Genomic DNA, 14,680 nt, shown 5'->3' on the forward strand with positions numbered 1-14,680 from the left:
GCATGGTAATGGGCGCTTGTAATCCCAGTTGCTTGGGAGGCTGAGGCAGGAGAATAGCTTGAACCCGGAGGCGGAAGTTGCAGTGAGCCAAGATTGTGTCACTGCACTCCAGCCTACTCCAGCCTGGGTGACTAGAGTGAAACTCCATCTCAAAAAAAAAAAAAAAAAAGTTCAACCTCGCTTAGAGAAAAATGAGTTGAAACAAGATCATCCTATTTTTCACCTATTACAGTGGCAAAAATTTTGGTGTTTAATAAAATATAGAGCTGGCATAGGTATTGGGAAGTAAGCACTTTTGACCATACTGGTGAAGGGAAAGTAAACTGGTACAACATTTTTGGAGGCCAATTTGAAAACATCTACCAAAAATGTAAAGCCATATACCAACTACTAGGAATTAGTATGACAAATACACTCCCTTAAGTATGCAAAAACATTTGTATAAGAATGTACTTTTTATTGTTCTTTGTTACAGTAAAGACCTAGAAATACCTGAATGTCTATTAATAGGAGACTACTTAAACACATTATATCCATATGATGGACTATGCAGCTATCAAGAATAAGTAGATCTATATGTGCTAATGTGCAATGATTTCCAGAATATACAAAACTTTAACAATGCTTATGTCCTATATAGCATACTGGGACTCAGTGAGAGAAATTTTAACTTGATTTCAAACATAGCTCTACAGTTTGAAATTTACTAGAGAATGTATTTATCAGTGTTATAACAAAAATTGAGGTACACATAGGGTAATGACAGCATTTAGAACTTGTAGACCAACAATACTCAAAGGAAAAGAATTAGGCAGGTATAAATAAACATGGTGTTACAACTACCATGACGTGGCATAATTAAGTAACATGTATTTATCTATAACAGTAACAAGGAAAAAGAGCTGCTTTCACATTAGCTAATTCTCCTACCTCTATGAATAATTACACTTTTATCCATTTTACTAATGAGAAAATTATTATTTGCTCCTTAAATAGGAAGTGGAGAAACCCAAGACTGAAGTCTAGACCTATCTTCAAATCTTTATTATACTGTCTCCTTATAATTCAAGTAAAATTAAAAATCATGACACAATAACAACATGTCAATTTATTAGCATAAGTACACCTGTTTTTGTTTCCATGGGTTTTATTAAACAGAAATGGTTCCCAAGAGTAAGGATGCTAAAAACACAAGAACATATCACTAAAAATTTGTGCTGTCTGTAAGCTATTTTTAATGACCCCCACATTTCCAGTGCTCTAGATGTGGTTCCAACTGAAGTTAGACCTGAGATCTTCTCCAGATCCCCAAGAACTCTAGGACTTGATGTAGAGAAAATATTTCAGGTAAACAAACCATTTGGAGCATTCCTTCAGTCCACAAGTTAGAATCTGTGTCTATTGCCCGCTCAAATACGGTCCTGAGAATGTACATCATGACATCACAGTTGAGAAGGTTAATCACTTTGCTGAAAGCAGGGCAGAATTCAGGAGGAGGTGGTGGTGGCAATGCTATAGGAGGTGGGGAATGGATGGGGAAAGAGACAAACAGGTACATTTTTATTTGGGTTATCCTACATACTAAATTGCAAATGTCAAAAAATAATAGGTTACATGCAAAACAACACATGCTTTTTTGCTACCTTTCCAGTACTGAAAATATCAATGTTAAGTGTAATGTAAGTACTATATCAGTCACCCAAAATGAACTACATTTGCTATCAATTTTAAATTCAGTCACTACTGATATATACCATATCTTAATATGTGAATAAGAAACAAAAAGCTCTTTGCACTTCCTTGAGCTGCCCACTCTCAAAGACCAACAAAAACAAAAAACTATATGCTTTGCTGATACAAAACCACAGAAAATAATCAAAATGAGTCAATTCAGAATCTCACTTTTTACCTTCATCTTTGTTTTCTTGTTTTCGCCTTTTCTTTTGCATATGTTCAGCCTATAAAAAAAAATCTATCATTAAATACACTGCTTCGCAAGCATGAAACAAATGAAATACTTTAAAGCAATCAGGAAAGACCCAACCACCTATTAAAATACTTTATATACTGAAGCATGTATTCAAATGCCTCTTTGTCCTAGAAACAAAATGGTGTTCTAGAGAAAACTAATGCAAAATAGATGAGGAATATCCCTGGTCAAAAACTTAGTCTCCATTATTTTCTACTGAAAATATTTACTCAGTACCTATTATGTACAGGGTACTGTGCTATGGGCTGTAAAGTATTTACTTTATAAGGACAAAGCCAGACATTACCTTAACTTAACATGATCAAACTTAACATGATACTTCATGGGACAAAAGGACATATGTGCCTAATAATGGGATGCAATGTATCACTTACATAGTATTCTTGCCAAAAACTGTTTTAAGTTGAATCTATTTGGTATTCTATAGAAATGCTGATGCTATGAAAGAAAGAGATGCAAAAGAATTATCTTCTAAATTAAAGGAGACTATTGGCTGGGCGAGGTGGCTCACGCCTGTAATCCCAGGATGTTGGGAGGCCAAGGTGGGTGGATCATTCGATGTCACGAGTTTGAGACCAGCCTGGATAACATGGTGAAACCCCGTCTCTACTAAAAATGCAAAAATTAGCCAAGCATGATGGCATGTGCCTGTAGTCCCAGCTACTCAGGAGGCTGAGGCAGGAGAATCACTTGAACCTAGGAAGTGGAGGCTGCAGTGAGCTGAGATCGTGCAACTACATTCCAGCCTGGACAACAGAGTGAGGCTCCGTTTCAAAAAAAAAAAAAAGACTAAAGAAATACGACGATCAAATGAGGGTGTAATGATGAAGTCCATGATGCTTGATTGAATCCTCTTCCCAAGAGAGCTATTAAGGACATATGTAGTATAATCAGGAAAATCTGAATATTGCCTGTATACTAAATAACATTATTGATTCAATTTTAATTCTTGGGTGACATAATGCCCTCTATTAATAAGAACCAGCATGAAACTATAGAAAAAGAAGAAAATTTTCTGTGGAGTTAGAAAGCATAAAGCATTTAGGTTTATTTACTGAAAAGGATACTTTTTTCTACCTTGCTATGCTGGGTTTTGGAGTAATGATAAAAGTACATATTGAAGTCTTTCAATGATTCATCTTTTAGTTCATAAACTCCATGGCCTGATACACCTGGTTTCCTAAATAGATGGAATATAAAAGATGAACTGCAGTGTTCTTGAAGTATAAAATACAGACAAAATAAAAACCTAAAAATTAATCTAGAGGTCAAATATACAGAAAAAAATTATGTCTCATTTAGCTTATGAAAAATTCCATTCCAATAATAAAACTAAAAACCTACATTGTGAACACAAAGCCTGATAACAGCTAAGTTGTTTTATAATAATGAAATTCCAACAAATCTGGAGAAGTTTGTTTTATACTATCTAGAAATGATACCATGCCCTATCTCTAAACCTTCTTAGAGATTTAAGAGTCTGTGATGCCTAAAGGTTGTCGGTTCAACTAAAGAACATTTCATTGACCTTAGGCACTTCACTGTCTAAGGTCATATCTAAAACAGTAGGAAGACATCATAACCTTAGTAATTTGCAAATGAAAACGTAGTACTGAATCCTTTATATAGTACTACAAGGAAGATCATTAAGGTCAAAAGGAGTACTCCATATTTGTTCTAAACATTAAATAGCTTTTGGTTTCTATCCAATCTCTAAGTCGAATATTTCAATGAACATTACTAGATCATAAGAAAAGCTATACCCTATTTTAAAAGTTATTTGAAACTAGTAATGTATCTGTAAACACAATACTGCAACAAGTAGAAATTCACTATCAGCATCGATTTTTCAAATTTCAAAGATTAATACAATCAAATTTTTATTTCCATTTTATATACTCAAATGAAAATATTATAAAATAGTTTTAATTCTACTAGAGAAAAATCCAAAATTAGCATATAAAATTTTATGGAATAAATGAAATCATGGGTTCAGATTAATGGGAAAGAGAGTATCAGAAAAGTTCATTTACTTACTATCTAAATAAATCATCTAATATCATAAATGAGTATTTCTTATTCACTTGCCAAAACCACTCATTTTTTTCAACAAACAGGTGCTAAGTGTCTACTGTGAGCCCCTCATTGTCACCCTTTCTAATCTATATTCCATTCTTATTCTTGGGAGTTCAGCTAAGAACTTCAGAGCTTCTACAAAGTATCCAAAGTACAAGAACAAAGATCAATCTACCTTTTAGAATAAACATAAATATTAAGCACTTACTTAAATGTGGCCACTTTGTTTATGACATTCTCTAAGCCAGTTTCATTATTTTCCTGTTGAAACAATATTTTTGTCATTTTTACCTTCATATAATGACTTCCACTTCATTGTGAAGTGAAATAAATTTTCAACTGCATCTCTGAAGTACTTTGTAAATAATTAAAAGTTCAATTTCCACTATTAAAAAATTAGGTCTAAAACCAATTATCTATGTTTTGGGAGACCAACTTCGTAGGAGATAAGATGTATGTATAAACTGCTTAAGAAAGGTTATCTAAGTTTGCTTTCATATGTGTGTACAAGTACACACATACATCTACGGCATACACACACAGTATTACCAATACTTCAAAGAAAAGAAGCTCTTCTTTATGTAGTATATTCATTACCCCCATCATTTATGTACATGCCCATGCTATACTAATCCCTAAAACCAAGGTAACAAAATTAATGAGCTCCAACTAGTAATCTATAGCAATACACATGTCTAGATGTCCTAATCTACTTTCTGCAAATATAGTAAGTTTTTTTCTGATTGACCTGATCTTTTCCTTAAACAGGGAACACTATTTTTTTACAAAGCCATTTAAAATTAAGATAAGGACCCAGTCAAACTACTACAGTAAGCTCAGATTCCTGCAGTCTTGTAAAGATAAGAAATATAAACTTCCTTAAAAATATATATACTTAGCCAGGTGCAGTGGCTCACACCATTAATCCCAGCACTTTGGGAGGCTGAGATGGGTAGATCATGAGGTCAGGAGTTCAAGGCCAGCCTGGCCGACATAGTGAAACTCCGTCTCTACTAAAAATACAAAAATTAGCCGGGCTTGGTGATGCACGCCTGCAGTCCTAGCTACTCAGGAGGCTGAGGCAGGAGAATCACTTGAACATGGGAGGCGGAGGTTACAGTTAGCCAAGATGGCAGCACTGCACTCCAGCCTGGGCAACAGATCGAGACGCCGTCTAAATATATAAATATATATATATTTTCATATTTATTCCTTGGCCGGACGTTGTGGCTCACACCTGTAATTCCAGCACTTTGGGAGGCCAAGGCGGGTGGATCACTTGAGGTCAGGAGTTCCAGACCAGCCTGGCCAATATGGTGAAATCCCATCTCTACTAAAAATACAAAAATTAGCCAGGTGTGGTGGCACGCACCTGTAATCCCAGCTACTCGGGAGGCTGAGGCAAGAGGATCGCTTGAACCCGGGAGACGGAGGTTGCAGTGAGCCAAGATTGTGCCACTGCACTCCAGCCTGGGTGACAGAGCAAGACTTCGTCTCAAGGAAAAAAAAAAATGTATATATATTGTGTATATACACACACACACACACACATATATATACACGCACATATACACACACACGTATACATATATCCCTATTCTACCTCTTTGGAAAGTCTTGACAGCACAGGTAAGTATAATTATTTTTTAAGAAACATTTTTCTAATTCATATTCAAATCTCAGAGGGAAAAAATATCAGACTCATAATCTGTAGGACTATTACCACAGTATCTGTATATACAAAAACACAAATACCACCTGTGGCGGTCATGGTCATGTGAATGCACTTTGCAGACATCTAATTACAGGAAGTAAATGACCACGTGCCTCAACTGCTGTGCTCTGGTGAAACCAAGGCCAAGCTTCTCACCAGTCATTCCCAGACAATGAGCAAGGCAGAGATACTCAGGCAAGCTCATTCTGGGAGACATGGGAAGCAACAGATGGAAAGGCCATTGAAGCCCAGCAGTCTGGGATGCTTCTATTTAACTTTCCTTCCCTCTTTATTTCACTGGGAATCAGGTTTGCATCAGAACCTGATGACTCCCCTTTTCGTTCCCAGATCCATTGTCTTTAATAAAAATCTTAATGTTTTGTCACAAGATCTGCTTCTCAGAAGACCCAGATTAACACACCACCCAGTCCCAGTATCTCAGGAAGTTCCCTTTTTTCCTCTGGAGTAATCTTTATTTTAAAGTAAACAAAAAGTAAAGGAGTTTCTCCCAGAATTAAAATTTATACCACTAAAGGATGAAGGTGATTGGTTTACATCTATAAGGTAATAATATAGGACTTTTTGCCTAAAATTTTGAAGTAGTTTCCAATTAAAGAAAAAGAAAAATCTACCCCATCTTGAGGTAAACAGAGATAAAATCAAAATCAGACTTACATTCTCAGGTAAATTTTTGGCAATGGCACTGTGTGGCATAGGTTCAATGCAAAGCAAGTGAATAATTTCTCTCATTGTGACCTCTTCTTTGGTCACATTTCCCACTCCAGGTACATAACGCTCACCTAGTTCAAACAATTTAAAACAAAAAAAAGTAGAATAATTGTTTTCTATTTAAATCTCTCCCCATCAGAGGCACTTACACACAGAACATTGCATTAAATTAAGTCTGTGAGAGAGGGGCAAAAGTTATTTGAATGTGTTCTCGCATCTGAACAAGAATCTATGTTGAAAGACAGAGGCAGAAAACTGTGACCTGAAGGAGAATCCAGGCCTTGTCTTAGCTTGCTTAGACACATACACACAAACACACATACATATACATACACATATGTATACATACACACATGTATACATACACATACACATACTCACACATTATAAACAAGGCCCCTCAAATAAATTAGCATGTGTTTCTAACCCAGAACACATGGCTGATGGCATCTGAATGAGCAGTGGCCATCACTGAATAGCTTTTCTTTCAAGATCTTTCTCAATTTTGTCTCTACCTGTTATTTAACAAAGAACAAAGTGAAAACTGAAAAACAAAATACTTTAAAATGTCTTTATGTGTTAAATGACAAAACAGTAATACATATTAAGAATGACTGGTGTTGTGAAAATGCCCACAAGGTCAGATTTCCATTTTTCATCACAATAAACTGCCAAATGAAGAGAGAAAATAGCTAAAATAAGTAGGAGAACTTCACTGGTGTCAATAGCATCTAATTCCCACTGCCTCAAGAAAGCTTACCATATATGGCCTTATGTCACCACTGATTTTCAACACTACAGTATCTGTACGAAGTCCTATGATATCTACAAGAGGGTTACAAAGAAACCCCTTGCCTAAGAGATTTGATGAATTCTACAAATTTGCCAAAGTAAGACTTTTTGTCAAGTGAATTCGTTTCCAACACATTCATTCCTCTTTACATTTGTAAAGCATTTTGTAATTTTCATAACTTTTCACCAAAAACAGTATCCCCTAGAATTTTAGTGCTAGAAGATACCTTGGAGATCATGTAGGTTACCTCCACATTTTACAAATCAGGAATCTGAGGCCCAAAGAATGCAACTGCATGCTCTTGAAAGCTGGTAGCAAGGCCAAGACTAGAGCTCCTGATTTTAAATCCAAATATTTTTCTGTTTCTTAATGATTTTCCACTATAGATCAGAAATATAATTTTTTAAACAAAACTGTTGACTCCTGAAAGTAACAAACGTACACTCAGGAACAGAGCAAGTATTAACTAAAAATCAAATCACAAGAGAAAAAAACAATAAATTTGGGCAAACACAATAATAGTAAAATAACAGTAGGAATAATAAAACAGTAAAAATAAAACAGCAAAATTATACTACAATATTGGAATTCTTCATATAGTACTCTAAGGACAAATGTAAAAATTTCCCTTGAGTTTTCATAATTTGAAAAAGTATATAATCAATTTTAAAATATTTTACACATTCTTAATTTGCCCATTTTTTCCCATCTGCTTCTAACTGGCATATTCTGGACAGGAAGAGTTAGTAGCCTGGAAGGTTTAAGTCTCACTCAGCAATAAAGGCTTACTACCCTTTCTGCTGAAACATGTAGCTAGTCTAGCAACTAGCTCTCTGACAAACAATAAGTAAAAATGAACCCATGTTTACAGACTTACGTAACTGCTAGAATCCCCAGCTAAAGAACTATTCAAACCAAACAGTGTTTGGTGCAGTAAAGTAAATAACAAAAGCCAGAATGAGATCAAGAACAAGATGATAGCCAGGCGCAGTGGCTCACGCCTGTAATCCCAGCACTTTAGGAGGACAAGGCAGGTGGATCATCAGGTCAGGAGTTCAAGACCAGCCTGGCCAATATGGTGAACTCTTGTCTCTACTTAAAAAAAAAAAAAAAAAAAAAAAAAAAAGGTACAAATATTGGCCAGGCATAGTGGCACATGCCTGTGGTCCCAGCTACCCAGGATGCTGAGGCAGAAGAATCGCTTGAATCCAGGAGGCGGAGGTTGCAGTGAGTTGAGATCGCACCACTGCACTCCAGTCTGGGCAACAGAGCGAGACTTTGTCTCAAAAAAACAAAAAAAAAAAGAACAAAATGATGGTAATGAATGTACCAGCTGGTAAAATCAACACAGACTATGACATAGCATATATTTGTATTTAATAGGTTAGAATGTAGTGTTTCTGCACTGATTATTTATATTAATCTCAACTGAATTATAAGACACATTTCTATGGGTCAATGTCATAACTCGATAGACATGATTTCTGGCAAAGAACACTCTTTTTCTTTTCTCTAAGTAACCTTAACAAAGCTAAGTATGACCAATATTTGCACAAAATTATTAAACAGAATGACACAATGAAAATACATTTTACTTAGACCTATAATATATATAAAAATTTTAGCACTAAATGACCTCCAAATTAGTCAAAACATTTACAAATCAGGTACTGAAAAATAAAAATGTAAAATCTGTACTTTTGCAAAGGTGATTTTCTAAGTGCAGTATTTGAATAAGGAGTAAAATGATCAATTATAGTTCATATAAATGGTCTCTCTAAAAAGTAACCCATGTTCTATTTCAAAACATTGTGTTTTAATCTTACCCACAATATAGATGAGGACCTGAAGCATTTCTTCTATTAGTGTATTACATTGTTTAATCAAATCCTATAGAATCGAAAAACAGTAAATTAGTTATGCAAGAACCAAAAACCTCCATAAAACATGCATTTCTGGATGAGACTCATGGTCTATCCAGTCTAGTATTTTTTAACCAGTCTAGTATTTCTGTGTGTGTGTGTGTGCACAGCACAAATAGTTACAATCATTCCCTTTTTTGACATCAAATTCAACAATACCTGGCATATAATTGCCAAATACTGTCATCATTTTCATTATCATTATCGCCCACATAGTCATAACTCAGCACACTAATGCTAATCTTCAACTCTTCCTCTATTATTTGCTGCCTTCTTACCTGGGTTAGTGAGAAAGTGCCCTCAAATAGACTCCCAACAGTTATATGGTGAGAGTATCCTTCTCTAACACATCCCTCATTTAAACACTATTAAATCAGATACTGATTTTCACTAAGTATAAAACAACTAAAAATTAGCTCTGCATTTTATATCCTATTCATGTTAGCCCTTTGCAAGTAACTTCTATTATTTTCATTTAAAAAAATTTTTTGGCCAGGTGCAGTGGCATGTGCCACTGCTTCCGGCTATCCTAGAGTTCTTTAATTCTTGAATTTGATTTAGAAATTGTATATGAATTGTATAGAATTGTATAGCCAGGCATGGTGGTACACGCCTGTAATCCCAGCACTTTGGGAGGCCAAGGAATGCGGATCACAAGGTCAGGACTTTGAGACCAGCCTGACCAACATTGTGAAACCTTGTCTCTACTAAAAATAGAAAAATTAGCTGGGTGTGGTGGCGCGCGCCTCTAATCCCAGCTACTCAGTAGGCTGAGGCAGGAGAATCACTTGAACCCAGGAGGTGGAGGTTGCAGTGAGCCAAGATCGAGCCACTGCACTCCAGCCTGGGTGACAGAGTGAGACTCCATCTCAAAAAAAAAATTATATATTTATTTATTATTTTTCCAAAGAAATTTTACTAGCAGGAGTAACTTCTAATTTCAAAGAATAAAATAATGGATTTCATGAATTCAAAGTAGTTAAGGGCTACTTTATAGGTTGGTACTTCAAATGTTCAAACAATAAAGATGTGGTCAGGCATGGTGGCTCACGCCTATAATCCCAGCAATTCGAGAGGCCAGGGCAAGCAGATCACTTGAGCTCAGGAGTTTGAGACCAGCCTGGTCAACATGGTGAAACCTCAACTCCACTAAAAATACAAAAAATTGGCCAGATGCAGTGGGGTTCACACCTGTAATCCCAGCACTTTGGAAGGCTGAGGCAGGTGGATCACGAGGTCAGGAGTTCGAGACTAGCCTGGCCAACATGGTGAAACCCCGTCTCTACTAAAATACAAACATTAGCTGGGCATGGTGGTGCACGCCTGTAATCCCAGCAACTGGGGAGGCTGAGGCAGGAGAATGGCTTGAACTCAGGAGCTGGAGGTTGCAGTTAGCTGATTGTGCCACTGCACTCCAGCCTGGGTGACAGAGCAAGATTCCATCACAAAAAGAAAAAGAAAAAAAAAAGAAAAAATGAGTTGGGCATGGTGGCTCATCCCTGTAGGCCCAGCTACTCAGGAAGCTGAGGCAAGAAAATCACTAGAATGGGAGGCAAAGGTTGCTTTGAGACAAGATTGCGCCACTGCACTCCAGCCTGGGTGACAGAGTGAGACTCTGTCTCAAAAACGAATAATAAATAAATAAAATAAATTTGTATATTACCTCTGAGACAACAAAGATAAAAAATACCAATGTCATTATAGATGTACATACTGCAAGAGAGAGCTTAAATAGGACTTTTTACTGAGAGCAATTTGACAATATGTATTAAGAGCCTTAAGAAAAATATGTTGTTGGCCAGGCACAGTGGCTCACACCTGTAATCCCAGCACTTTGAGAGGCCAAGGCAGGTGGATCACCCGAGGTCAGAAGTTCGAGACCAGCCTGGCCAACATGGAGAAACCTATCTCTACTAAAAATACAAAATTAGCCGGGCGTGGTGGTGCATGCCTGTAATCCCAGCTATTCGGGAGGCTGAGGCAAGAGAATCGCTTGAACCCGGCGGGGGCAGAAGTTGTGGTGAGCCAAGATCGCGCCATTGCACTCCAGCCTGGGCAACAAGATCAAAACTCCATCTCAAAAAAAAAAAAAAGAAAAACGTGTCGTTTTATCTACCAAATCCACTTCTAAAAATGTGTCTTAACAAAACAGAGAAGTATTTAAATACCGAGCTACAAATGTTTATAAGACCAACCAACTAGGAAGACCTCTTCAGTAATAGACTTCAAAGTATAATGCATCATATAGTGCAATCCTATATAGTTATCAAAATTGATATAATTGTATATTTATTTCATGACAAGAAAAAAAAACTGCACAATATGTTGTTAAGCATAGGAAGCAGATTACAAAACAGCACAGACAGAATGATATAATTTTTGCTTTAAAAACAAGCAAGACACAAACTTTAAAAGTGATCATTTCTAGGAAGCAGTGTTTTTCATGTGATTTTTTGTTAATCTACATATTCTAATTTTTCTAGATTAAAAAGATTATATATGTGTATATATGTGTGTGCTATATGTATACATGTCATTTCGGGAGGTATGGTTAAGAAATAACTTTTAGGCCGGGCGCGGTGGCTCAAGCCTGTAATCCCAGCACTTTGGGAGGCCGAGACGGGCGGATCATGAGGTCAGGAGATCGTAGACCATCCTGGCTAACACGGTGAAACCCCGTCTCTACTAAAAAATACAAAAAACTAGCCGGGCGAGGTGGCGGGCGCCTGTAGTCCCAGCTACTCGGAGGCTGAGGCAGGAGAATGGCGTAAACCCGGGAGGCAGAGCTTGCAGTGAGCTGAGAACCGGCCACTGCACTCCAGCCTGGGCGACAGAGCGAGACTCCGTCTCAAAAAAAAAAAAAAAAAAAAAAAAAAGAAATAACTTTTAAAATATGGCTAAATACGACTGAAATAAAATATGACTAAAATAGTAACAATATTGCCTTTAAAATTAATTCACAGAATTTACAGGTTGTGTACCTGGTCTTTTGTAGATAGGGTCTTGTTAAAAGCCTCGGCAAGTTCATACCTCTGAAGTACCAGTAACAAGAACTTATTGGGATCCATTAAAGATGCACCAATCTGTGAAAGAAATACAGCATCACGTTTCTTGTGTATTATATGGAGAAACATTTCGTCTTATGTAGGACTGTCAAAAATTATAAGGTAAGTTTGCAGAAGATAATGTAGTAGTCCCTTCTATTTCTATGTGTCATATTCAGTTTAACGGTGAGAGTGTTTTAAGTTAAAAATTATTAGATTATCTTCTCTTATTAGAAAGAATTCAAGAAGGAAGATGAAGACACAAATATCAGAAACAATTTAAATAGGTACCTGAAGCATGATGATATCTTTATCATACATTTCTTCTCTGCACTTAACGTCTTGGTAATAAAACACCTATAAAGTAATAGGTAGAATAAATGCTAAAAGAATTATTTTATTTCAAGCAAAATTCTCAAGAAAACCTATCCTTTAAACTTTCTCTAAGCTAGAAACCCCTAAAAAATCCTTAGTGGCAAAAAATAAATTGCAAATCTATGAATCATTTAAAAGGACTTGTGAGGATGAAGTGAAGAAATATGGCATGAAATCACTTCAGAGTTAAAAACGTTCTATATTGGTTATTACTCTCACGTATAACAAGGGAATTTATTTTCCCTAAGTTTAAAATACCTACTTCAATAAAAATAAACCAATTTCTACACTCAATCATAGTACCATTTTTCTTTTCTTTTTTTTTTTTAAATTTCATTTTAAGTTCCAGGATACACGTGCAAGACGTGTAGGTTACATAGGTAAACGCATAATGCCATTTTTCTTCCAAGTGATAACAAGACCTATCTCTCCACCTTTTAAGAAATGCAAGGCCGGGCTCAGTGGCTCACGCCTGTCATCCCAGCACTTTGGGAGGTTGAGATGAGTGGATCACCTGAGGTCAGGTGTTCAAGACCAGCCTGGCCAACATGGTGAAGCCCCATCTCTACTAAAAACACAAAACTAGCCGGGCACTGTGGTGCACACGTGTAGTCCCAGCTATTTGGGAGGCTGAGGCATGAAAATCACTTGAACCCCGGAGGCAGAGGTTGCAGTGAGCCGAGATCACACCACTGTACTCCATAGCCTGGGCAACAGAGTGAGATTCTGTCTCAAAAAAAAAAAAAAAAGAAAGAAAAAGAAAAGCACTGCTCCATATTTACTCCAAAATAGAAGAAAAAATTACAAGGTGGCCTTTAATTAAGACAGATGGTGGGAAGACTAAAGGCCTCTAAGTAAGGTAATTCTCAGAAAAGAACTATGTTAAATGGGGAGGCCTCTGGTGTTACTACTGGCTCTCACCTAATTTATCACACAAGCATCCTAGTTTATAATTCAGATGGAATACACAGTAAACAGGATAGGAGAAATGTCTATATAGTTTTTAGAACATTCATCTCTAAGAGTTTATACAAGAGAATAGTAGCAAACACTTAGTAAAATCTAGGAACACAGGGTAAAATTATATAAGAGAAAAAAATTAGAAAATGAAGACATTCATAAATATGAATAATAGGCTTTACTGTACCTGACTAATAAGAGACAGCCCATTTCTTCGCCACATCTCAGCAACAACCTGGGCGACCAACACCAGACAACGTAAAGGATATTCCACTAGTACCTCTACTTGAAAGTCCTCCTGAAATAGAGTGAGGTCAATTTTATCATTTCTCACAGAGCTTGGATGTCTCTCCAAGATACAGCACTACATATTATTCAGTTTTCTCATGTGTAAAATGGAAGAACTTGAACTAGATGACTTCTAAGTCCCTGTGACTCAGATTACAATGTACTATATGAAGATGCAAAATTACTGAATGGGAATTATTCAGGTGGGTTTCCAAATATTACTTTCCTTCTCATCCATCAACCAAGAAGTATTCAGAAATAGAACATAAGCAAATCAATACTTAGTAGAATCACTTACAAAAGACACAAATTCATGTAGTCTTGAAACAGCACCCAGCCTGCTTAAACGTACATGAAGACCTAAAGTTAAAAAAAAAAAAAAGAGAAGATGAGAAAACAAACCCAATTTGTTAATCAGTTAACTCATCAAGTTTAGAAACTTGTGCAATTTGATTTGGCTGGGTGCGGCGGCTCATGCCTGTAATCTCAGCACTTTGGGAGGCTGAGGGGGTGGATAACCTGAGGTCAGGAGCTCAAGACCAGCCTGGCCCACATGGTTGAAAGCCCGTCTGTAGAAAAATACAGAAATTAGCCGGGTCTGTAATCCTAGCTACTTGGGAGGCTGAGGCAGAAGAATCACTTAAACCTGGGAGGCGGAGGCTGCAGTGAGCCAAGATCATGCCACTGCACTTCAGCCTGGGTGACAGAGTGAGACTCTGTCTTGGAAAAAAAAAAAAGAAGAAGAAGAAACTTGTGTGATTTAAACATATGTTTACTGAGTTTAGAAGT

At 36.7% G+C, this 14,680-nt stretch overlaps 1 protein-coding gene across 1 annotated transcript in view; it reads right to left on the reverse strand.

Annotated features, from left to right (window-relative positions):
- The window catches only part of UBR1 (ubiquitin protein ligase E3 component n-recognin 1), a 161,211-nt gene that overhangs the window by 75,852 nt on the left and 70,679 nt on the right, over positions 1 to 14,680 (reverse strand). The window contains exons 16-25 of the mRNA XM_010383779.2: positions 14,190 to 14,251; positions 13,791 to 13,901; positions 12,560 to 12,625; positions 12,206 to 12,307; positions 9,129 to 9,192; positions 6,456 to 6,580; positions 4,275 to 4,327; positions 3,068 to 3,170; positions 1,910 to 1,958; positions 1,358 to 1,512 (exon numbers count right to left, since the gene is read on the reverse strand). Of these exons, the coding sequence (XP_010382081.1) occupies positions 1,358 to 1,512; positions 1,910 to 1,958; positions 3,068 to 3,170; positions 4,275 to 4,327; positions 6,456 to 6,580; positions 9,129 to 9,192; positions 12,206 to 12,307; positions 12,560 to 12,625; positions 13,791 to 13,901; positions 14,190 to 14,251 (890 nt within the window). The remainder of the gene's footprint in view (positions 1 to 1,357; positions 1,513 to 1,909; positions 1,959 to 3,067; positions 3,171 to 4,274; positions 4,328 to 6,455; positions 6,581 to 9,128; positions 9,193 to 12,205; positions 12,308 to 12,559; positions 12,626 to 13,790; positions 13,902 to 14,189; positions 14,252 to 14,680) is intronic.

This window comes from Rhinopithecus roxellana, chromosome 5, assembly GCF_007565055.1.
Source record: "Rhinopithecus roxellana isolate Shanxi Qingling chromosome 5, ASM756505v1, whole genome shotgun sequence".
Taxonomy (NCBI): Eukaryota; Metazoa; Chordata; class Mammalia; order Primates; family Cercopithecidae; genus Rhinopithecus; species Rhinopithecus roxellana.